The sequence below is a fragment of the Sceloporus undulatus genome, chromosome 4 (assembly GCF_019175285.1).
Source record: "Sceloporus undulatus isolate JIND9_A2432 ecotype Alabama chromosome 4, SceUnd_v1.1, whole genome shotgun sequence".
NCBI lineage: Eukaryota > Metazoa > Chordata > Lepidosauria > Squamata > Phrynosomatidae > Sceloporus > Sceloporus undulatus.
The window spans coordinates 53,171-76,405 of record NC_056525.1 but is presented as its reverse complement, the minus strand read 5'-3'; the positions used below and the strand labels follow the sequence as shown (position 1 = coordinate 76,405).

Genomic DNA, 23,235 nt, shown 5'->3' with positions numbered 1-23,235 from the left:
CCTTCTCCCCAGGACCCTCCTGGTCTCCAGCCCCGAGGGGGCAGGGTCTGTCAGGGAGGCGGGGCTTGGAGGCCCCTTAGGAGACCCCCCAGAGGAGACCCCTTCTCCCCAGGACCCTCCTGGTCTCCAGCCTCAAGGGGGCAGGGTCTGTCAGGGAGGAGGGGCTTGGAGGCCCCAACTCAGAGCCCCGGAGGCCCCCGCCCTCTCCCTCCAGACTGGTGCTTGCCCCCTCTCTTTGCGCCAGGAGAGGTGACCGTGCAGATGCTCAGGGACTGCCAGAACTCGGAGATCATCCAGCAGATGACGGAGTCCTTTGAGGAGGCAAGTGGGGTGGCTGGGACCCAAAGGAGGGTAGCGTGGGGGGGGGCTGTGCCTGGGAGGGAGGGGAAGGAAGGTCCCCGGTGGACCCCTGCCCTGTCTCTTCCGCAGGAGTCAGCGGAGTACCCGCTCTCGCTGAACACGCCTGCATGGCGCCGCTTCCGGGTGGGCTTCTGTGAGCTGATTGCCGTGCTGGTGCACCAGGGCCAGCATGGCGTCATCTACGACGAGTACCTAGTGGACAACCTGGTGGCCTTGCTGACTAGCATGTCTGATTCGCAAGTGCGCGCCTTCCGCCACACCAGCACCCTGGCAGGTAGGTAGGCGGGCAGACGGATGGATGGATGGGCGAGGGGCCGGAGGAGCAGGCGCTCTCTGGAAAGCCCACGCTGTGCGCCCTCCCTCCAGCCATGAAGCTGATGACTGGCCTGGTGCGTGTGTCTCTGAGTGTCAGCGTCCAGAAGGACAACAGCCAGCGGCAGTACGAGGCGGAGCGGGCCAAGGGCCTCAGCCACAGGGCCCCGGGGAAGCTGGAAGGGCTGCTGCAGCAGCTCAGAGAGGCAAGTGTTGCCGGACGCGGGGCGATGGCGGTGGAGGCGGCGGGGGGTGCGGGGCTTGAGGAGAGGCCTGGCCGACAGGGCCTGCATTGCTCTTGTTCTGCTGCAGCGTCAGGCAGACCTTTCTGGGAAGGCAACAAAGCGGCATGATGGAGAAAGCTGTCCTCCCCACGTCTAGGTGCAACCTTTTGAGTGTATCGCTGGGGGCTCTTTCGCACACAAAGCCAGTTATTTTATTTCATTGGAAACTGGTTGTGTTCACAAAAGCCTAGCACCACCGTTCCTGGCATCTGGTCTCAAAAAGTGTGGTTCAGGATGAGCCTGACATGGACTAGCTTTCGGAGGCCAGTCTCAGAATATGTCATCTTCTCCATTAAGGCTGGGACCATGAGGCATTTCTTCTGATCCCATGGTCAGGATTAGTAAAAGAGAAGGGAGTCCAGGATGGATGGGAGTCTCTCAAAAGGGAGATACTGAAGGCACAATTTCAAATAGTTCCAATGAGAAAGAAAAACGGGAGGTGTCTCAAGAAACCAGGATGGAAGACTAAGGAGCTTTCACTGAAGGGGAATTCACACAAATAGCTAGCCTGTGTAGGGTAAAGTCAGAAAAGCTCAAGCGCAGAAGGAACTCAGTCTTGCTAGAGAGGTTAAGAACAACAAAAAGGGCTTTTTTGGATATGTCCACAACAAAAGGAAGAAGGAGGAAACGGTAGGTTCACTTCATGGAGAAGATGGCAAAATGCTAACAGAAGAAAGAGAAAAGGCAGAATTCCTCAAGACCTTCTTTGCCTCCGTCTTCTCAGAAAAGGCAAAGGGGCTCAACCTGAGGATAATGGAGCAGAGGACAGAATAAGTAAAGAGATAGTAGAGGAATACCTTGTTAATCTAAATGGATTTAAGGCCTGTTGCAGACTGCCAAAATAAAGCTGCTTCGGGTCTCTTTGGAGGTGTGCTATTTAAATGATGCATGGGTCCTAAGAGTCTGGAGGTCACGCCAAAGCCACCCTCCATTCCTAAGCACTGGAGTGCAGCTTTGGTGCAGCTTCCGGATTCTTAGGATGCATGCATCATTTAAACAGCATACCTCCAAAGAGACTCGAAGCAGCGTTATTTTGGCAGTCTGTAACAGGCCTAAGTCTCCAGGACCAGATGAACTCCATCCAAAGGTACTAAAAGAACTGGCAAATGTCATATCGGAGCCATTGGCCATAATAGTCTTTGAGGACTCCTGGAGAAGAGGAGAAATCCCAGCCAACTGGAGGAGGGCAAACGTCCCCATCTTCAAAAAGGGGATCCCAACAATTATCTCCAGGATGAAAAGGAGCCATTGTTGAGCACCCTTTGGGTTCAGCTGGTCAACCAATTACAGATCCATGTAACAGTTGCCTTGTCTAGCCCACATTTTACAAGTTTGTGTGCAAGACTCTCATGGGAAACCTTGTCAAAGGCCTTACTGAAATCAAGATATACTACATCCACAGCATTCCCTTCATCTTCCAAGATGGTCATTTTATCAAAGAAAGAGATTAGGTTTGTCTGGCATGACTTCTTTCTCTTAAACCCATGTTGACTTTTGTGATGATGGCATTGCCTTCTAGATGTTCACAGACTCTCTCTTTAAGGATCTGCTCCAGAATCTTTCCTGGGATTGATCTCAGACTAACTGAAGGATAATTGTTGGGACCCTCTTTTCACCTTTTTGGGGACAACATTTGCCCTCCTCCAGTCGGCTGGGATTTCTCCTCTTCTCCAGGAGTCCTCAAAGACTATTATGGCCAATGGCTCCGATATGACATTTGCTAGCTCTTGGATGGAGTTCATCTGGTCCATCTGTTGCGAGTGCTTTAATTGGGAGTTCCTGCATGGCAGAATGGTGTTGGCCCTTGGGGTCCTTCCAATTGTATGATTCTCTCCCTCCCTTCAAGGCCTGGGCAGTGGCAGTTGGGATAGAGGGAGGTTGTGGGCCTGTGGTTTAAAGCCAAAGCAGGACACCAGATCAGTGGGCTGGCATTTGGGGCGATCCATCGCCCTTCAGTCTTCACTGAGTTGGCCAGTCACCTCAGTCAGGAGCCAGTGTTGTAATTCAGTATTCAGAGGAGGTAGAGCTATGCGGTGGGAGACAGAGCATCCTAGCAGAGAATGGGTGCTTTGCCAGAGGGTGTGGTTGGCACTCTGCCTGGTGTCTAGAAGGGCATCAGTGAACTTCCTGTATAAAAATTATTGATTAATGGTTCAAAAAACGTTTCCCCCCAATCATAATCTCCTACGCAACCCTGGAGTTTCAGGACATCCTGCTTGAGAAACCCTCCTTTGAATTGCCATCACCAATGCCTTGAATTCAATCCAGAGCTTATTGGCAGCCATTGCACTTGTGTGTGATGATTTTTGTATAGCGTTCTGGTCAGGAGTCTTGCTGCATTTTCTCAGTTGTTTTCAAGAGCAGCCCCACATGAAACCCTTGTAGGAAGCTGCCGTTGTGTGGATTATTGTGGCCAAGTCATCCTTACCCAGGAAAGGCCTTAGCCGCCAGACCAGTTGAAGCTGTCCCTGAGTGTTCTGGGCCTCAGGTAACAAAGGTGACTCCAGGAGTATGACAGAGCGGTGCCTCTGCTTCCTTGGGAGACGAGAGGTTTACTCAGTTCCTGGGCTGCAGAAGCACCAGCCACATTCAGCTTCACTTTGCTGGCTCTCACTCCGCTTATTACAGCCTCCAGGCACTGATCTGGCATCATCACAACCTCAGATGGTTCCAGTTAAAAGAAGGAATAGAACCAAGAGTGATCAGCACATCAGTGTCATCCCTCCCCAAATCCCTCCATGGCCTCCTCCAGTGGGTTCATGTAGGTGTTGAACAGCATGTGGGACAAGAGGGAGCCGTGGTTAATGCCTATGTGGCTGATCAGGAATCCTCCCATGATATTATCTGGAGCCAACCCAGCAAGGAGCAGATCCGCTGCAACACGGTACCTCCTACTCCTGTCCAGTCAAGCCATTCCCAGATGATACCACAGGCAGGGTTATCAGAGAGATTAGAAAGATTCAAGGGTAGCACTCCTTTGCCCAGAGGTCACCGGTCAGGGTGTCTTCGTCTTCAGGAGTGCGCACCAGAACCTCTCCAATGGCAGAAGACACCCTGCCCTGATGTAATGAGGCATGCATCATGCCCTGAACCCACCTGATGCATCCACTTCCACTGGGTTGTACCAGCCAGGATGGACGGCGGTCAAGCTGACTGTCCTGTCAGATTTAGAGTGAATATGAGTGACTTTCTCCTCAAAAGCATCTGGCAAATTTATCACAGCAGGCAACTAGGGTTCAGGTCCTTGACTTTTTGGCCCTGATGCGAGTAAGCATCACACCACTTGGAGTAACAGCTGGGCAGTGCATTGAGGATATCAATCAAGGCATAGTGAGATTTCTTTCCTTGCTGCATAATTGGCACAGTAACAAGTCTTTACCAGCGTTCTGTTGTGTTGGCTCTGTGACCTATGCTCTGGCCTTCATCTCACCTGCTTTGCTGCCTTTAGGCCTTCTGCAAACCAAAGTGAGTTATTAGCTCCACAACACTAGACTGGGCGCTTAGGAGCGATTGTATGGATGGCCTTTTCCATAGTGAGACTGAAGCCCACCCCTACAAGGAGGGTCCTCTACCAACTTCAGAAAGAAGTGATCTGTCCATGATGCTGGGATTATGGACTCACCAGCCCAAATGGTTCCTCATTCCCCTTAAAGCAAAAAACAGGTGTCGGGTGTGTTCTGCCACATGGCGTCTGCCATGGTAGCTGTGACGTCCTGAGCCAGACCTGTCCAGACAGCCTCAGCATGGAGGATGCAGTCCCATAGAACCACTGTCCTGGGATACTTCAACACTGCATTTGAAGTTGCTTCAGTCAGCTCAGCTCAGGCAGAGAGGCTGCTGGGCAGAGGTTGAGCAGTACACTGGCAGCGTTTGCCCCATTCTGCCTCTTGCCTAGTGTAATATACAAACCTTCAGAGCTGGTACTGGGATGAATGTGTTTCCTCGTGAATAAGATGAAATCATTATGGGTGATGGCAGCACCTTCCCAATAACCTCCAGTCTAGTTTGGTGTTGCAGTAAGCACCCAGGTGGCCCAAGCTGGGACAGATTCACTCCTCCAGTTTCAGCCAACCAAGTCTAGGCTTTACATATCAGGTCAGTCCCTTTGCCCACATAGTGGCATTATTCTGGCCTGGCCTGGCATTCAGCCACAGCAGCAGCAGCAGGACTAACAGACCAGAGGGTGGGCTGGGTGCATAGCCTTGATTTTGAAGGATGGGGCAAGGACCAATGCAGTTTCAAACATCTGTCCTGCTTTTCCCTTACCTAGCACCCCTCTGCATAACCAATGGGGTCCTTGACTCAACGGCTGGCCTGCCAAGCAGCAGGCTGAAGAACCTCCTCACATTCAGGACCTGTGTGCGAGAGTTTCTTTGCCATCATTTCCCTTCCTTTTGCAGTACATCATCTTAGATTATAGGCTCGGAGGCAGAGACGGTCTTGGCTCTTGGTCAAGATGTAAGGCACATCTTGTGGGAATCCTAGGTGTAATGCGGCTATCAATAATGTGTAAAGTTATAAGTAATAAATAAGCATGTGTAAATGTCCTGTTTCTTCCTACCTTCCTAAAGGCCTCTGTTCAGTTACTTGCTGTAAAGACTTGTTTGGACTATATCAGGTGTGTGTGTCCCATGAACTCCCTCCCTCTGTCCTTGCTACTCAGGCCTCAGTGATCCTTTCTGTAAACCCAATTCCTGGGGAGCGGCTCGCACCTTGTCTCCCCATTTGCTGTCAGGAGCACAGAGTTCTAGGAGGCTACGCTTGTCCTGCCTGTGGTCCCTGAGGTCCCCCATTTTGGAGGCTGACAGCAGAAGCATCAGCAGCACGTTTCGGGTGGAGAAGGGAGAGTGTGGGAGGGGGCCAGGGTGGGTCCCAAGTCATGGCTCCCTGTCTGTCCTTGGACTGGAAGGGGCAATCTCTGGTCCTCCAGTCAGCATACGAGGCCTTTTAAATTGGGAAGTTACTTGTGGTTTACAAACTGGGAAGATTTTGCCATGGGACAGAAACTTTGATTTTGAAGTGGGGGGGGGGGTAGTTTGGGCCGGGAATAGTTCCTTCAGTGGGTTTAATGGAGAAGATTTGCCCTACACCCTGCCACCTAATTTTCAGCTGCCCTAGAAGACATTTTGGGCTGCAAGAGGTGCCATTGCATCACTGCTGGGTGGTTTTGGGGTGTTTTGGAGAGGGGTGGGGATGGGGTCCTTGCTGTTTTGGGATTTGGGGGCTCTTCAAAAGAGTTTTTCTGGGGCTGTTCTGAGTGCTTTTGTCTGAATACAGTTTTCAGCAGAATGTTTAGGGATGAGTGGAGGGGGTTTGGAGAAGGCCAGTATGGATTCCAGGGGCCACTGGTCCCCAGTCCTGCCCCTTGCTGGGATGCAGCTTCTGAGACCCTTCCTTACTGGATGGCCAGCCTCTGGCCCAGAAAGGACCTGGAAGATGACCTCTTGTGTCTCTGTGCTCTGCTTCCAGGCCTTCTTATCCTTTTTCTCAGTGGGATCCTTTCGTTAGGGACTTTGCCCAAAGCTTTTCAGTACCTGTGGGCTGACTGCTGGGTTGCCTCAACTGGACGATGTACTTAAGACCGCTAAGCTTCTGTTGGTGCTGTACTTGGCCAGAGGACTCAAACCTCTTGTGCCCCCTTTCCTATTTCCCCAGTTCCAAGAGAAACAAGAAGAGCTGGAGAGTCTGATGAATGGCATCTTCAAAGGAGTCTTTGTTCATCGCTACCGGTGAGCAAAGTCCGGGTACAGAGAGATCATAGCCATAACTTGCCTCTCTTATCTTGTTGTTTGCCGTCAAGTCATTTTCAGCTTATGCAGACCCTGATGAGGCTTGTCATGGGGTTTCTTGGCAAGATTTCTTGCTGCCTTGGATCCCATTTAGGGAGAAAGATGGGATTTCCCCTGGAATGCTTTGTTCAGTTCTGAGCATCGCGATTCATGAGGGATTTTGACAAGCTGGAAAGATGAAAGGTTTGGAAACCATGCCTTATGAGAAGAGACTTAGGGAGCTGGGTTTGTTTAGCCTGGAGAAGAGAAAGCTGTGTTTAACTATTTGAAAGGATGTCATATTGAAGAAGGAGCAAGCTTATTTTTTGCTTTAGAGGCTAGAACATGGATTCAAGCTACAGGGAAAAAAATTCCACCTCAGTGCTAGGAAGGACTTCCTGACGGTTAGAGCTGTTCAATTGTGGAAGACTCTGCTGCCTCCGGGGAGATATATGCCGCCCATCTTTACCCCTCATTGCCGCCGCACCAACCGCACTGCATGGCACTGACGCACTCCCTAAAAGAAGCTGCCTAGAGTGCGTCAGTGCCGCGCAGTGGCTTCTGTTTAGGAGCGCCATAATGGAGCTCACACACCTTGGTGATGGTGTTTCCGGCGAGCGCCGCTTGGGTGTGCAGATGCCCATTCATCATCGTCATGTGTCCTGTGTGGATGGGGCCACAGCAAGATGGTGCACGGGTGCCACTATTAGGGCTGGGTGCATATGGATGCCCATATGGAGCCCTTAAATTTACCCCATGATGGCACTTTTTGTCCGTCTGTATCGGGCTTCAGTCTCCTTTGGAGGTTTTTAAGCAGAGGCTGGATGGCCACCTGTCAGGAGTGTTGGGTTGGCGTCTTCCTTTGTGGCAGAAGGGTGTTGGACTGGATCAGGCCCTTGTGATCTCTTCCAACTATGATTCTTTGATGACTGCAATAAATAAGTTTTGTTCAAAGGGGCCTTACCATTATCTTACTTTTTTTTAAAGCAGAAATACTAAAATAGAAAAATAAAATAGGGAGATCCATGCATAGGATATTAGAGTTGCCTGAGCGTATACATTCATATAAACTAATCATGTCCAAAATACATTTCCTTGCAGTTGACATCTGTAAAATGCACCTTCATGTGTAGCTAATGTTTTTCTTACCAGCCCTGGAGTAGAAACCTTTCAGCAACACCATCTCTCTGTAAAATTGCACATAGCAGTGATGTTATTTAAAACTGTATGTGTGTCTACCACAATTTTAAAAGGATGTGGAGAAACTGGAGCATGTCCAAAGAAGAGCAACTAAAATGGTGAAGGGTCTGGAAGCCAAGCCCTATGAGGAATGCCTTAGGGAGCTAGGGATGTTTAGCCTGGAGAAGGGAAGGTTAAGAGGTGATATGATGATAGCCCTGTTTAAATATTTGAAGGGATGTCATGTTGAGGAGGGAGCAAGCTTGTTTTCTGCTGCTCCAGAGAACAGGACCCAATGGAGCAATGGATGCAAGCTCCAGGAAAAGAGATTCCACCTGAACATTAGGAGGAACCTCCTGAGAGTAAGGGCTTTTCGACAGTGGAATGCACTCCTTCCTTGGAGTGTAGTGGAGTCTCCTTCCTTGGAGGTCTTTAAGCAGAGGCTGGATGGTCATCTGTCAATGGGATGCTGTGATTGAGAGTTCCTGCATGGCAGAAGAAGGGGGTTGGACTGGATCAGGGCCCTTGCAATCTCTTCCAACTATGATTCTAATGCAAAATTGATGTGTTGTAGTACTTCTAATCCAAAAGTGGTGAGCACTGAGCTGCCCCATTGTAAACATAGATCACCAACATTTAGTCGAAGTGGACTGGGTTTCCTCTGTTAGTTGTACTGGTGTCCAATGTATCTGAAGCAACATGAGCTTTTTCTTTTTTAGCTGAAGCAAGCATCATTTTAGGTCTAAGCAGATTTTAGATATCAAAGGTAGGGCAGTTTGCCATTTGTCTGATTTACAAAAGACAATCCAGTTCTGTTCCACTCAGTTCTAACTCCATCAGCATCATATCTGGTACTTTACAACAAACATTTATAAGAACACTTGTTGGATCCCAAAAGCAACACATATGGCCCATACTGAGATGCTGTTGCAGTTGTAAACGTTGCCCTGAGGAAAGCTGGTATTTCTCTCTTAATCCCTCCCCACTGTTTTCTCTTTGCTGTGAAGTGACCTGGTACCTGAAATCCGTGCCATTTGCATTGAAGAGATGGGCCAGTGGATGCACCATTACAGCGCCTCCTTCCTGACGGACGGCTATCTCAAATACATTGGCTGGACCCTGCATGACAAAGTGGGTAGCAGGCACAAGGGGGGGGGGATGTTGTGAGACTGGGCCTCACAGGCTTCCCATGCTCACCTGCCTGGACATGCAGGACTCTGGCCCCATCCCTTTGGCACCAACTTGGCTTCTGCTAGATATGAGAGTCCATTGTGGCATGCCTTATTCAGAGACAGTGGGGCCGCAGCAAGACAGACATGCTGCATTGGCTCTTCCTTCTCCTGTGTACGGCAGTATGTTGCTGGGTGCCATACCATTTTGCTGGATTGTAGTTGTAGTGTTGCTGCCAAGTAGCTCCTGGTCCACTGCAGCAAGAACAATTTGGACGTGGAATGGGTATTTGCTTAGGAAATTTGGGCTCCTGTGCTGCGGACCTGGCTTATTGGCTGTGGTGATCAGCGATTGGAACAAAGCCCTTTTGACTGAAGCCTCCATGCAACTCATCTGTTGGGGAAGTTGGGAGCCCAAAGGGTGAAGCCCTCATTTCCCAGCTCAGCCACTGGTTCCTCTTCTGGGAGTGGGGAGGGATGCCTGCCCCACAGGCCTCTGCTTTCCTTCTCTCTGCAGCAGGGGGAGGTCCGTCTCAAGTGCCTGCTGGCTCTGAAAGGACTCTATTGCTGCCGGGGGACTGCGGCCCAGATGGAGTTCTTCACCAGCCGCTTCAAGGTGAGAGGCATTGCTCCACTTAGATCCGTCATTTCATATGTGGGAAGCAGTTGTCGAGAGAGGGCATCCTTTCCACGTTGCTCCCACTTCTGGTCCAGCCAAGCGGCTGTGCTTGTCTGGTGCAGCCGTTGCGCAGAGGATGCCCAAAAGAGAATGCTGCCCCTCTGGGAGCTGGATGGGGCTTGGTCTCGGGAAGTGCCTCCCAATTGGGATGGGAGGACGTCTTCGTTGTTGTGTCTGATTGCCTCCCCTTCACATGAGGACAATCCCTATGACTGCTGTGGAACTGAACCCCTCACAGTTGGAACCAGCTGTCCTTTCCCCTGCGCTGGAGAGAGGAGGAGTTGGCACACAGCGGGTTTCTCCCTCTTGGGGCAGGGAAATCCTTTGGGGTTGCTTCATCCATCTTGCCTGAGCTGTGCCTTCCCTTCCTCTTGCTTGCTTGAGTCACTTGGATACTGCCTTGTGCTGTTCGTTTCATTGCAAACCCTGTTGTAATCATCTTCTTTCTTGATTAATTGATTGATTGAGGGTTTTGCTTTCCCCGTGTTTTGCTTTCATGCAACTCAGTAGGAGTCAGATTCCTTTCTCCATGATTTATCTAGTATAGATTTTTGTTCTACTTTTCCAGTTCCAGAGGAAAACATTTGAGGAAGGTCACATAAGCAATGAAATGTTAACAATAAGTATCTGTAAAAATACAGCACTCTTATCAGATAGAGATGCTGAAAAGCAGTGGCTAAAAGCCTCAGGAGCCAACAGGCAAAAGCAGCATTCAAGGCAGCCACCCAGTTAATAGCCGGATGCGGGACAATTATCACCAAGCGTAGGCCAAGAAGCCCTGTGAGTTGTGACTCCCAAGGGCTCAGTGGACGCAGGTGAGGAGTGTGAGGCCACAGGACTTCCCCAGATGACCTGAGTGGACAGGCAGAGCCAAGTGGAAGGAGGATGCTTCTTTTATTTGAAGGTGCCATGACTGCTTACACCTGTGCCTGGCATCCATATGCTTAGGCAGGGGCCATGGGTGGGAGTATCGGTGCCCCTCAGCTGTCACCCTTGTTGTTCCTTGCAGGAGCGGATGGTGTCCATGGTGCTGGACAAGGAGCCACAGGTGGCGGTGGAAGCGGTCAGGCTGCTCACCCTTATCCTTCAGTGAGTGGCACCTCAGGACAAGTAGCGGGAAGGCTCAGCTGGCACTGGGGTGACACCATTTTCTGCCCCATAGCCACTGGTGGAGTAGAAGCGTCTGCTTGGGGCCCCCTCTAGCGTGGTAACCTTCCCTCGCTGACCAGTAGTGATGGCTTTCTGACATCTGACCATCTGTGCAGGAACATGGAAGATGTACTGACAGACTCAGACTGTGAAAGCATCTTCCCGCTGGTCTACGCTTCCAGCCGCCCATTAGCCGCTGCCGCAGGGGAATTCTTGTACAGGAAGTGAGTGCTGTCCGAACCCCAAAACCCAGCCCCCTTCTGGCTCCCAGCTACCCTTTTCTCTGCCTCCTCTGACTCTCCCTTCCGGACCCCCAGGTTGCTGGCGCCTGCAGAGTGCGCCCAAGGAGGGGAGCCCGAGGAGCGCCGCCAGGCTGCCAGGGCCTTCTTTCGGTCACTGCTTTGCTTCTTCATCGAAAGTGAGGTGAGCTGGCGGCCTTGTCGCAAATCCACTGTTGTTGGGGGCACCAAGCCATTGCTCCAGTGTGAAGTCGAAGGCTTTCACTGCCAGCATCCATAGTTTTTTATGGGTTTGAATGAATGGGTCAGTGGTGAAATCCTGGATATCTGTTTGTTATTTTTAATATTCTGATTAAAACACAGCATAAAAATAAGACACATTGCGTTTAAAACATTATGTAGAGAGATCTTGTAGCACCTTTGAGACTCACTGAAAGAAAGAAGTTGGCACCATGAGCTTTGCTAAACTTAAGTCTACTTCCTCAGATGCTCAGATGACCCAAAGACTTAAGTCTAGGAAAGCTCCTCATGCTGCCAACTTCTTTCTTTCAGGGAGTCTCAAAGGTGCTACAAGATCTCTACATACTGATTCTACAGACTAACGCTTTGAATTCTCCCACTATGGGTTTAAAACGGTATATCCTTAGGAAGAAGGAATAATTAAGCGTTCAGGGCCTTAGGTCTTGTTCTTGGAGGCTTTTCTCTCTCTCTGGCAGTTCCAGGTTTCTGACTCTGAAGAGGCTGTTCAGCTGACAGGTTTAGGGCTCCTCTTGACAGAAAGGTTGCTATGCTCCCCTCCCTGTCATGCCTCAATGCTATGGAATTCTGGGATTTTTGGTTTTGTGGGACATTTATCCTCTGTCAGAGACTTCTGGTGCCACAATAAACTAGGGTTCCCAGAATCCCATAGCATTGAGCCATGGCAGCTACAGATTATTTCTGTAGTGCAGATGCAGCCTAAAATTCTTCCAGTTGCTCTCACAGCAGTGAAGGGTGTCTTTGAAAGAATACTTGATCTCCCTACATAAATTATTGTGTCAAGCCGAGCTCTTAACGCCTCCATCTTAACCCAAGAATTTGAATGGAATTAAAATTGTGAGTCTAAGAAAACAGGTTCTTGCCCAAAATGTACTGTTTCAATCGAATACAACGGCAGCCACAGACTAGTCGCACCTTTGGGACTGACTGAGAGCTTGTGGTGTAAGCTTTGGTAGAATTACATCTAGTTATGGGAGCTTATGCTGCAGACTTCTTTCTCCGAGGTCCAAAACTCACTGCAGAAATAGTCCAGTTTGAGACGGCTTTAACTGCCGTGGCTCAGCGCTATGGAATTCTGGGAACTGTGGTTTATTGTGGCACCAGCGCTTTCTGACGGAAAAGGCTAAATGTCCCACCAAACTGCAGTTCCCAGGATTCCCTAGCATTGAGCCTGGACAGTTAAAGTGGTCTCAAACAGGATATTTTGTGCCATGTGTTTTGGTGCTCACTTAGTTTCAAAGGGGCTAGAAGATCCTGTTGAATATGTTTAGAGACAGCCAGGTTCTTAGTGCTTATGTAAGAGTTTTGTGACCCTTTGTTCCTCAGAATCACTTTTTCCCTTAAGCCATGGACTAGCTCAGTAGACGGCCTTCGGTGCTCTTTTCTCAGGCCACCAAGTTGCCAAGTTCTTCGTGGCCTTGGTTACAGAACAGCTGCCTGGACTTGCTTGAGTGTTTGTCTGTCTTCCTTTTTAGCTACTGTTTTATCCTACTTGTTTCTCTGTTTATTAAGCTCTGTGCCCAGAACATCTGTATTTGCTCTTCACTTGCTGTGGACCATTCAGAAATCTTAAACTGCTTTGGGAGGGGAGCTTGCCGTTTCTCAGCAGCGCCAACACCTGGAGTGAAGGTGGCCTTGGTGGCTGTCTCTTCCATGTGAGGGTGACTTTGGCGGCTGCCACTTCTGCTTTCCTTCCTGACCCAGTTCCATGACCACGCGGCCTACTTGGTGGACAGCCTGTGGGACTGCGCAGCTCCTCTCCTGAAGGACTGGCAGGTGCTGACTGGGCTGCTGTTGGAAGAGCCGTCCGTGGAAGGTGAGGATCGATGGAGGGGGGGACTCTGCGCACAGACAGGTAAAGAGCATCCAGAAGCAGAAAGGGGGGCTTTGTCGAGGTTCGCAGCTGGGGATATAATGAACTTGCTCCGGAGAAGTATTTCAGCCTGGCTACAATAAAGACTGGGGCAGGAGGAACCCCAGCTTAGAGGACTGCTGTTGCCCTCTCAATCCTCAAAGTGGAAGAGGCGGGATATAAATAAATATTTTATGATTATGATTACTCAGGACCACCTTGCTTCCTGGGGGCAGCATGTGCTGACCCACACCTGGCTGCCTCAAAAAAGGTGCCCTGCAACCTCTCCATCTTGGGAGAGAACTTGGCTGAGGCTGCTCTGCTCTCGGCTTGCCAGACTCAGTGGAGCAAGAAGAGGGTCTGTGCTGTGATGACCATGGAGGGCGATAGAGCAGCCCCTGAGGGGTCGCAAGGTGGTTGATGTAGCCCCCAACCCAAATAAATTGCCCCCCCCCCCCCCCAGAACCGTGGCAGGACCTTGCCAAGGAGTGGCTGATGTTCCTTTTTACTCCCTGGCTGATCTCTTCCTGTCTTGGCAGGCCTGGGTGATCGGCAAGAGAGTGCCCTCATTATGATCCTGGTGGCCAGCATGCGCCAGGCCACAGAGGGGCATCCCCCTGTCGGCAGGTTCTCTGGAAAGAAGGTACAGTATCTGGAGGGCTGGGGAGTGGGGGTCTGGCTGGCTGAGATGAGCCCAGCCTGCCCACTGTCACGGCACCAGAACCATCTCTTTCTCCCCTTGTGCTCTGCCAGGTATTCTCTGCCCGGGAGCGCAAAATGCAAGCTGAGGACCGCCTGAAGCTCACCCAGCATCTCATCCCGCTGCTGCCTCACCTGCTCACTAAGGTGAAGCATACTCCATGGACCCTTTTGAGAAGCACACAGCGCATGGGGTGGGGGCGCCCTTCTGTTTCAGTCAGTGTTGCCAACAGGACTTGAAGATATCCCCTGGAATGTTTTACCAAAATCCCCGGAATTCCCCAATATTTATTATTATTATTATTATTCAGTCAGAATCCCTGGAAAGAAATTAATTAAATTCCCCAGATTCCGGGGAAATCCCCGGAAATTGGCAAGACTGGTTTCAGTGGACTTTTCCTGTCACACTTCTGAGCTCTGGGTTTGCAGGGCAGGCCCCTTTGGGCAGAGGCCATGCGGTCACTTTCCCTTGGGAGCCTCAGGGTCTGCCTTCCCTGCCTCTTTGCAGTTCTCAGCCGACGCGGAGAAGGTGGTTCCTCTGCTGGAGGCTCCGCGTTACCTTGACCTGGCCCTTTACAGCACTGGCCGCCTGGAGAAGGTAGGGGACGCATGGGCTCCTCCGCGGGGTCCAGTCCTGTTTGGCCTTGGCTGTTCCTGAGAGCTGCAGCCACAGGGGAGGGCAGGAAAGGCCAGGAGCAGTAAATGCAAGCAAGGCATTCTCACTCATTCCCACTCTCTTTTTGCCACCAAGTACTTAGAGCTGCTGCTGGCCCAGCTGTGGGAAGTGGTGGACAAGCACACCGACGCAGAGGTGCTGGGGGAAGCTTCTCAGACCCTCCACCTGCTCTGCCAACCTGAACTGGCCTTCTATAGCCGGGCAGACCTTGCCCGTAGTCGCCTGATGGACCACTTGGCAGACAAATTCCAGCACAAAGCCACGGACCTGCTCCAGGTACCAAGAACTCTTGGTTGCAGTTATGGGAACTTTCTCTCTCTGTTGTGTATTGTGTGTTCTGCACACAAGTGATCACTGTGGTGGAAGTAATTGGGGGCAGGGGGCTGTGAACATTAGGAAGAACTTCCTGACAGTAAGAGCTGTTCGACAGTGGAACACACTTCCTCAGTGAAGTAATGGAGTCTCCATTGGAGGTTTTTAAACAGAAGCTGGATAGCCATCTGTCACAAGGAGGGCTTTGATGGTGAGAGCCTGCATGGCCGAAGAAGGTTGGACTGGATGGCCACTGAGGTCCCTTCAAGCAAGGGGTGTCGATAGTGAATTGGGCCTCTTCCACCAGGTAGATAGAATCATAGGGTTATAGAGGATCATAGAGTTGAAAGGGACCTACAGAGGCTGGATGGACATCTGTTGGGGATGCTTTGATTATATGTTCCTGGTATACAGGATCATGGAATCATAGAACCCTAGAGTTGGAAGAGACTCCAAGGGCCCTGATCCAGTCCAACCCCCTTCTGCAACAGTGGAACTCCAAATCAAAGTCTTCCTTGCGACAGATGGCCATCCAGTCTCTGTTGAAAGGTCTCCAAAGAAGGAGACTCCACCAAAATCTCCAAGGAAGGAGTGTGTTCCACTGTCAAACAGCCCTTACTGTCAGAAAGCTCTTCCTAATATTGAGGTGCAATCTCTTTTCCTGTAGCTTGCTCCCTCCTCAGTGTGACATCCCTTCAGATATTTAAACAGGGCTTTCATAACACTTCTTGAACGTCTCTTCTCCAGGCGAAACATACCCAGCACCCTCAGCTGCTTCTCATAGGGGCCGGGGGGTTTCCAGACCCTTCGCCATTTGGACACAGGGCTCCAGTTTCCCAATGTCCTTTTTGAATGTTTTGCCCAGGACTGGACACAGTATTCTTTCAGGTGTGCCCTGACCAAAGCAGAATAGAGTGGTACTATGATTTCTCTTGATCTAGACACTACATTTCTGTTAATGCAACCTAGATTTGCATCGGCTTAAAGGCATGTTATCAGCAATGTTTTGAGAGTATGTTCCAGAAACCTTGTCTTATGCAATTCAGCTTTCCTTGTCTAAAAGTGTGCAAATACCTCTATAAAGTGTAAAAGAGGAGGGGTCTTCCTTTTTATGGCACTCTTTTGCTGTAGAGTATTGTGAAGGGAAAACTAGGATGTTTTCTTAAGCTTAGCAAGGCTTCTTCATCTGATCTCTGAATTCAAGGGAAGCTTGGACTGTCTGGGGGAAACGTCCCCTTTAGTAACTTAGATGCTTTTAGCAACTTGAAGCTAGGAAAATATAGGAAGGTTGAGAATGGTCCAGAGGAGTGAACTTTCCTGCTGCTTACCTGAGTCCTCAGTACTTATACCTGGGAGGGAGATGGAGGGTCTTTGTATCAGCCTTGTGGGCCCATCTTCCGTTGGTCTTGCCCTGGGGCTGTGCAGGGCAAGTCCAAGGGCCCCACAGCCAGCCTTGGGGTACTGGGTTGCTGGCTAGCATAGCCTGGGCTGATTAAGGGCTCAGTTCTGCCGTTGTCAGAGAGCGGAGACTGGACCCCATCAACTCGGGCTGGGATGCTGCTTCATCACTAAGCAAAGTCTAAACGCTCTCCCGCTGCACAATCCAACCCATTTTATGTCCCCCTACTCTCTCAAGTTTTTGGTTTGATATTGGGTGGAACCAGTACCAGTCTATACATTTAAGCTGACAATATATTCAGAGTCTCAAAGTGGTGGTGGTCCATGTTAATCCACGTTACAGTGGCTGCTTCCAGGAGCAAATGTGCATCACAAGGGAGAAGGCTGCCAAGCCCCCCCCCCCCACTTTCTCCGTGGTTTTCTTGCTGTCCTGGCAGGCAGACCAGAGGAGGCCCCTGCCATGCTCTCCTCCGACTGTCCCTCCATCTCTCTATCTGTCTGTTAGCTACAGATGTCTTCAGAGCATAGAACAGAGGGTCTGAAGCCATGGCTGAGTCTCATTGCAGACAAACACAGATGAAGTGCAGGTTTTGCTCAGAAACAGAAGGGAAAACAGACACACATTCCCAGGCCTGTGTGTGTGTGTTTGTGTATGTGGTTCTTTTTAGCTAGGGCTGTTCTCAGTTTAAAGAGGAGGAGGACCTCTTTACCCAGGTCTTCGTTGGGACTTCACATGGCATGCCAGCCTCCAGCGCCTTGATCTAACTTGGTACCCGGCTCATGCCAAATAGGAAGTCACTTGGGCATATGTTGTATTGTGTTGTCTGTGTTTGGAAGTCTCTTTGAAAACATCGTCTGAGGAGTTGCCAGGATCTTGTTCAATAAGCAAAAGCATTCAAGGGATAAAGTGGGATAAACACACAAACAGCAGTTCCCCCCTCCTTGCAGCAGCCCCATGCTCCACCAAAGTCTGGCCGGGACAGTCGTTTAGCCCTCCGGAGCAGACTTGGGCCTGCTGGGGGAAGACGCTGGGGCTGCCGGGAGAGGGCTTCACTGAAACTGGCTTTCCCCTTCCATGGCCTGAAGGCATTGGTCAGCGGGGTGGAGGGGGCGGGCGGGGGCTGCCCAATTTGACCCCTTTGAATGCCTGGGCAGGTTGGCTCCATCAGGAGCTCTCAAACTCTTCATTGTAGGATGCTTTTTGGTCTTCAGAATGACCTGCTTGCTGTCCAAATACCTATCTTTTTCTCTTCTGGAGATTTTGATCCTGGTTTATCTGTTTTCAAGTGGGAATGTGTTCTGTCCCAGCTGTGCTGCAGTCCAAAGGTGGCTCCTGATGAAAGGCTGGAGGAAGGCAATGACAGGGGTGGCCTTGCGTGGTTTGGGTGGGGGGGCAGGCAAACAATCAAGCAGCAGGGCCCCCCTGTGCTCTCAGGTTACTCTCCCTCCAGACAAAAGACAGAGGCGTTTGGGGTGAGCCCTACCTTCCTTCCCTTCCTTCCTGTTCAGGCTTCCTTCCTGGAAGAAGAAGATGCCTACAGCATGGCTGCCACTCTCAAGCGCATTGCCATCTTCCACAGGCAAGTACAGGAGCAGAGAGAGGGGTTAGGGTCACGCTCTAGTCCGTGGGCTCTCCTCCTCCTCTTCCCTTGTTCTGGACAGGCTGTGTCCATCTCCCTGTCTGTCCAGTCACACACACATACGCCATAGCCCTTGCGCATGGTTGCGGGGTTCAGGAACAGTTGTGGGGAAAAGCAGGCCTGCCTTGCCCTTCATGTGGCTCCTGGTGAGTGGATTAAAGGGAGAGGCCGTGCTGCTTAGCCTTTTGCTCTTTTGTCCACAGTGCTCATGATCTGACTCCGTGGCGCTTCTTTGAGCCCTGCATGCACCTCCTGCACCATGCGGTGGACACAGGCGAGGTCCCTCAGGAGGTACTAGAGGGCGCAGGGTCGAGTTTGAACTGACCTGGGCCCTTGACTGGTGGGTCAGGGTGCTCCAGCTACCCCTCCTGCCCTTTCCACTCCCGCAGCTGCAGAGGAGGTGCCCCTGCTTTTCCCTCAGAGGCACCAGCCTTCCTGTGGCACGGGTAGATTAATGCCTTCCTTCCTTCCTTCCTTGCAGGTGGTTGTCTCTGCCATGACCTGCTCCTACTTTTCGCTTCTCTGGGAACTGGCCCATCTCTCGGGTTCAGCTGCCGAGCCCCTTCCCAGCCAGGTGAGCGGGGATTTGGTTCAAGAGGAGTCCCTTTTGCTCCCTTGGCCTTCCTGACACCCCTTTCCCCACCGGACAGGAGCAGTTGTTGGGCCTCAAGGAGCAAGTGGTGTCCTTCTGCTCTCTCTGCCAGAGCTGCCTCATGAATATGGACCACAAGGTCAAGGAACAGGTGAGCGACAGGTTGGTCCAAGCCCAGCCCAACAAGGCGAGAAGCTCCAGGGGCTGCCAGGCTTCTGCAGGCCTTGGCCACAAGAGGTGTGACCATTCCCTCTGTCAGTGGCTGGGTTCAGCCGACTGTCCTCTTCCTTTTCCAAGAGGAGCACCATGATCTCTCATTCACCTGACTGGGTGGCTTGCAGAGAGAAAGCTGGACTCTGCTTCTCCTCCCCATCCACTCTAGATTCAGGCCTCTTGTGGCCTAAGAAAAACAGTACACACAGGAAAAGGCAATGAGTTTTGTATTGGTGCAGAGTGTCCTTGTGTTCAGCAATTGGTGAGAGGAAATCCCAATTTGGGAGAAAGGCAGGATATAAAATAAGCAAAATACATACAAATGGCAGAGGAGGGAGAGGAAGCAGGGTGTAGGGGAAGTCCGATGCCACAGAGGGGCCCTGATGTCCCAATGGAGGAGGGCAGGTTGCTCCGCCTGGCGCCGTCGCATGGAAGGGAACCCGCCCCCCCCAACTTCCCCAGAGGGCCAGTCCCTTCTGTTTGGATGGGTCCTGACTCTCCCCCTCCCTGGTTTTCCTCCCCAGGCCTTTCTGCTCCTGAGCGATCTCCTCTTGATCCTTGGACCCCAGTCTTCCCGAGGAGGAGGAGGAGGACACCCGGCGCTGTTGCCACCGGAGCTGGAGTACCAGGCAGAGTTGGCCTTGCAGTTCCAGCTGGCAGGCTTCATTGTGGACCATGTCTTCAGCCACTGCCAAGCTCAAGGTCAGGGATGGGTAGCACTGCTGCGGGGGCGCCAGTTGCCTTGGGTGTGACCCCCTCCAGAGGGCAACCCCACCCACCTCCCTCCTCTTCCCACTTCATGACCCCAGACAGCGAGGAGGAGGAGGAGGCGCTCCAGATCGAACAGCTGCACCAGCGCCGTAATCTGCTGGCTGGATTCTGCAAGCTCATTGTCTATGGAGTGCTGGAGCTGAGCGCTGCCTCCGATGTCTTCAAGTATTACTCCAAGGTACCTGGGGGGCAGGGCAGGGCCAGATGGGGGTGCCCCTTTGCCCTGTTCCATCCCTCCCTGGTTCTCTAGCAATAGCAGGTACATTTCTATTCCGCTTATCAGTGTACTTAAGCACTAACTTAATTGCCCCTCAACAAGATGGGTGGCTTGCGACCTTGGAAGGATGCACGCCTGAGTCAGTCTTGAGCCCTTGGCTAGGATTTGAACTCGCAACCTTGTGGCTTGTGAGTGAGTGGCTGCAGGACAGGCATTTAATGGCTGTGCCACCAGGGCTCCGTCATCTGCTGCCCCAAGGGTGGTGTGGACGGTGTTTCTGGCCCAGGCCTTTTCAGCCCCTGCGGTGGGCATCCTTGCTGGGCCCCCCAGTCCAAGGGAGGCTTCCAGGAGGAAGAGAGCTTCTTCTGCTGGGCAGGAAGACCAGGGACGCAGTGGGCTGGTGCTGGTTCTTTGCTGCCCAAGAAGCTGGTCGCTTTGGAAATTGCTCTTCTTCTAGGTCGCTGTCAGTTCAGCAGTAGAAGAGGCTCCTGCCTGAATGGATGGAGTCTCCTTCTTGGTCTGTCACAGGGAGAGCTTGGATTGGGTCTTCCTGCATGGAAGAAAGGGGATGGCCCTTGGGGTCTCTTCTGACTCTATCGCTCTGTAGTTCTAAAGGATCTTTCCTTCTCGTATTTCCATTCAGTAAGGCTTGCTTCCTCTCTTTTTCAAAGCTCTTCTTTCTGGTGTGTCTTCTCTCTCTGCTCTATGTTCTCCATGGCCTTGGCAGGGAAAAGAGCCCAGCCCTCACAGTTATGGGCCTGACGAAAACTTTGGGGACACATTTCCATAGTCCTCAGTGACAGCAGCAGTGGCTTGGCTCCAGGGCTTTTCCTCCGGCTTCAAGCCCCTTCCTTGCGGCACACGTTGCTCCCTTAGAGCCGAGGTGGGCAGAAGGCTGTCTGTGGGCCTTGTTCAGATGTTCTTTATTTGTGCATGTGTGTGTGCATGAAATTTCCTTATGTTTGGGGCCCAGGAGAGAGGCCTTTTCTAAGCAGGAAGTAAAGCAGATGCTGATTTCCAGTTTACTTCCTGGCCAAAGACATCCTTAAATTGACCCAAGGGAGCACAGGGATGCTTTAATGGGAGAAACAATTAAGACTGGCACTTGGGGAACATTTGGGGATGGGTCCTGTCCTTGGGAGCCACTGCAACCCTTTTCCTTGTTCTGGAGTCATCCTGGGTGAGGCTGCTGCCTTCTCTACCGGTTCGGTCTCTGCAGAACCTGCACAGCCGCCGAGCGGCGGACTGTTCTGAATAGGTTCTTTTGGCCAGGCCAGCGTTTGGCAGCAGAGCGTGCCCCCCCCCACCGGCCTCCATGGGGCCAGCTGCCATAATGGTCTCCCCTGCACCATCGTTGCGCCTTGGGGCGGTACTCAACCGGGCTTCTGGCTGCGGAGGAACCTTCCTGGGAAGCGCTGCTGCCCCACGTCTGGCTCTTTTCTTCTCTTTCAGTTCTATGATGACTACGGGGACATCATCAAGGAGACCCTGAATCGGGCCCGCCAGATTGACCGGACGGAGTGGGCTCACACGCTGCTCCTCAGCCTGCAGCAGGTATCAGGGCGGGGGCTCTTGGGGCCGCGTCTGCAGGGGCATTGCTGGTGGCCGATGCAAAACCCTCCTTCTCTTCCTCCTCATAGTTGCTGACCCAGCTGTTCCTGGAGCAGGGACCGGGAGGCGTGGACTCGGCAGCCTTCCAGGAGATCCGAGACTTGGCCCGACGGTTCTCCCTGCTCTTTGGGCTGCACCAGCTCCAGAACCGCTCGGCCCTCGTTGTTCTGCACAAGTGAGAGGGATGCCCTCCTCTGGGGACCCATCTGAGGGTGAAGGGCCCTTGCCATGGCCGCTCTTTCTCTTCCTTTCCAGGGCTGGGATCAAGTTTGCCTTCCAGGAGGCTGGCTCCTCCAACGCCCAGCTGGGTCTCGTCAACCTGCCCTTCTTGGAGCTGCTGAGTGAATTCTCCCCTCGGCTAATGCACCCCGACAAAGCCCCACTGTGAGCACCTGGGGGGGGTGAAGAAGAAGAGGCATCATCTGGGGGGAAGGGATCTCTTTCCCTTCTCTGCTCCGCTGCTGCTAAGATCTGGCTCTTCCTGCTCCCCTCGCAGTTTGTCCTATCGGATGATGATGCGCCAGTCTCACCTCTCCTCTGAGGAGAGCGAGGCGTCCCGCTGGGCCTCCTTCCTCATTTATCAGCGTTCCCTGAGCCCCCAAGAAGGGGCAGACCCCCAGCGTGATTTGGAGGTCAAGGGGAGGCCCAGACCGGCTGCCAAGAGGAGACGCCTGGACGGTGGGTGAACGGGAGGTGCCACGAAGTTCAGTGCCTGGTTGCGTACCTCCCGTGTGTGTGTGTGTGTGTAAGAGAGAGAGGGGGGGAATGCCTTTATTGCCCTGTGGTTGGGAAGGGAGGGACCCAGTTGTGCAGATCTGCAGGTGGAAATCATCCAGCTTGCCCTGCTTTGCCAGAGTCTTCCAGGCGCCAAGGCAGCGATGCCAGCCTCCCCTCCAGCAGAAGCAGTAGCCGCCTGCAGACCCCTCTGCTGACCTCCACCGCTCTGAGGGGGACGCGCCAGGCAGTGGGGCGCCTTCATCTGGCCCAGGAGGAGGAAGACTCCGGCTCGGAGTCAGAGTTTTTGCAGAGGTAGGCAAGAGACCTGGTTCATGGTGAGGAGGGATTTTGCTGAGGAGTGGCAGTACATGCATTTCTTCACATGCATCCCTGGCCCTAATGTGCTGCTGGTGTGTTTGTGCTCTTTGTTGCAGCAGCCACCCACGGCTGGTCTCCCAATGGCCCTCAGGGGCCCCTCCTCAGGGCCACCGCCCACCGCAGCTGAAGGACCGCAATGTCCTCCACCTGGACTGGAGGCTGAATCGGTAAGGCTGGGAACTTTGCCAGCATCACTGCCAAGGATGTTTGGGGAGAGTTGCTGTCCACTTTGCAGGGCTGGCTGTCCTCTGCACATGTGTCTGAGTGACCAGCAGAGGAATGCTCCAGACCAAGCAGACATGGAAAGTGTTTTGCAGAAGGCAAAAGTAAGTCTAATTCGGGTTGAGAGATTCTGGAAGGTGTGAATGTGCCACCATCCCAAGTGAGCGACTTGCCCAAAGTCACTTCCCGCCAAGCTCCCCTTGGACCCAGTCCACTGGCAACTCTCTTCAGCTGCTGTGCCCCATCCATGGCAGGACCCTCCCCAGATTACAGAAGTAGCTAGAGCAGGCAAGTGGGAGAGGGCAAGCCAAAGGACGGAGGAGGGCAGAGTTTGGGGATGTTTGGAAATAAAGTGAGCAGAGAGGAACCAGGGAAGGATATAGGAATAGTGGCTGTGATTCGCTGAAGGTGGGCAGCCAGGCAATTCCAGATGCAAACGGCAGGATGCTGCTCCTTTCAGCCAGGGGCAACTAGGAGTGCCACCACCGAGGGCAGTTGTGTTCAGGAGGCAGAGCAGGCAGCCTTGATTCCCCAAGGACC

The 23,235-nt window shown here is 52.2% G+C and overlaps 1 protein-coding gene across 2 annotated transcripts in view; it reads left to right on the top strand.

Annotated features, from left to right (window-relative positions):
* Nucleotides 1-22,119, top strand: part of STAG3 (stromal antigen 3) — a 23,284-nt gene extending 1,165 nt beyond the window's left edge. The window contains exons 2-25 of one of the 2 annotated variants that reach the window (XM_042461853.1): nt 245-321; nt 523-634; nt 727-878; nt 6,612-6,685; nt 8,911-9,034; nt 9,590-9,688; nt 10,761-10,840; nt 11,017-11,124; nt 11,218-11,323; nt 13,102-13,213; nt 13,789-13,892; nt 14,003-14,095; nt 14,457-14,546; nt 14,700-14,900; nt 17,844-17,914; nt 18,178-18,265; nt 18,456-18,548; nt 18,625-18,717; nt 19,304-19,481; nt 19,589-19,728; nt 21,220-21,321; nt 21,408-21,553; nt 21,634-21,762; nt 21,875-22,119. In XM_042461853.1, the coding sequence (XP_042317787.1) occupies nt 262-321; nt 523-634; nt 727-878; nt 6,612-6,685; nt 8,911-9,034; nt 9,590-9,688; nt 10,761-10,840; nt 11,017-11,124; nt 11,218-11,323; nt 13,102-13,213; nt 13,789-13,892; nt 14,003-14,095; nt 14,457-14,546; nt 14,700-14,900; nt 17,844-17,914; nt 18,178-18,265; nt 18,456-18,548; nt 18,625-18,717; nt 19,304-19,481; nt 19,589-19,728; nt 21,220-21,321; nt 21,408-21,553; nt 21,634-21,762; nt 21,875-22,064 (2,745 nt within the window). In that variant the 5' untranslated portion in view covers nt 245-261 and the 3' untranslated portion in view covers nt 22,065-22,119. Of the gene's footprint in view, nt 1-244; nt 322-429; nt 635-726; nt 879-6,611; nt 6,686-8,910; nt 9,035-9,589; nt 9,689-10,760; nt 10,841-11,016; nt 11,125-11,217; nt 11,324-13,101; nt 13,214-13,788; nt 13,893-14,002; nt 14,096-14,456; nt 14,547-14,699; nt 14,901-17,843; nt 17,915-18,177; nt 18,266-18,455; nt 18,549-18,624; nt 18,718-19,303; nt 19,482-19,588; nt 19,729-21,219; nt 21,322-21,407; nt 21,763-21,874 lie in introns of those variants that run through there. The other variant, XM_042461854.1, reaches the window with a different exon arrangement.
* The last annotated feature ends 1,116 nt before the right edge of the window (nt 22,120-23,235 follow it).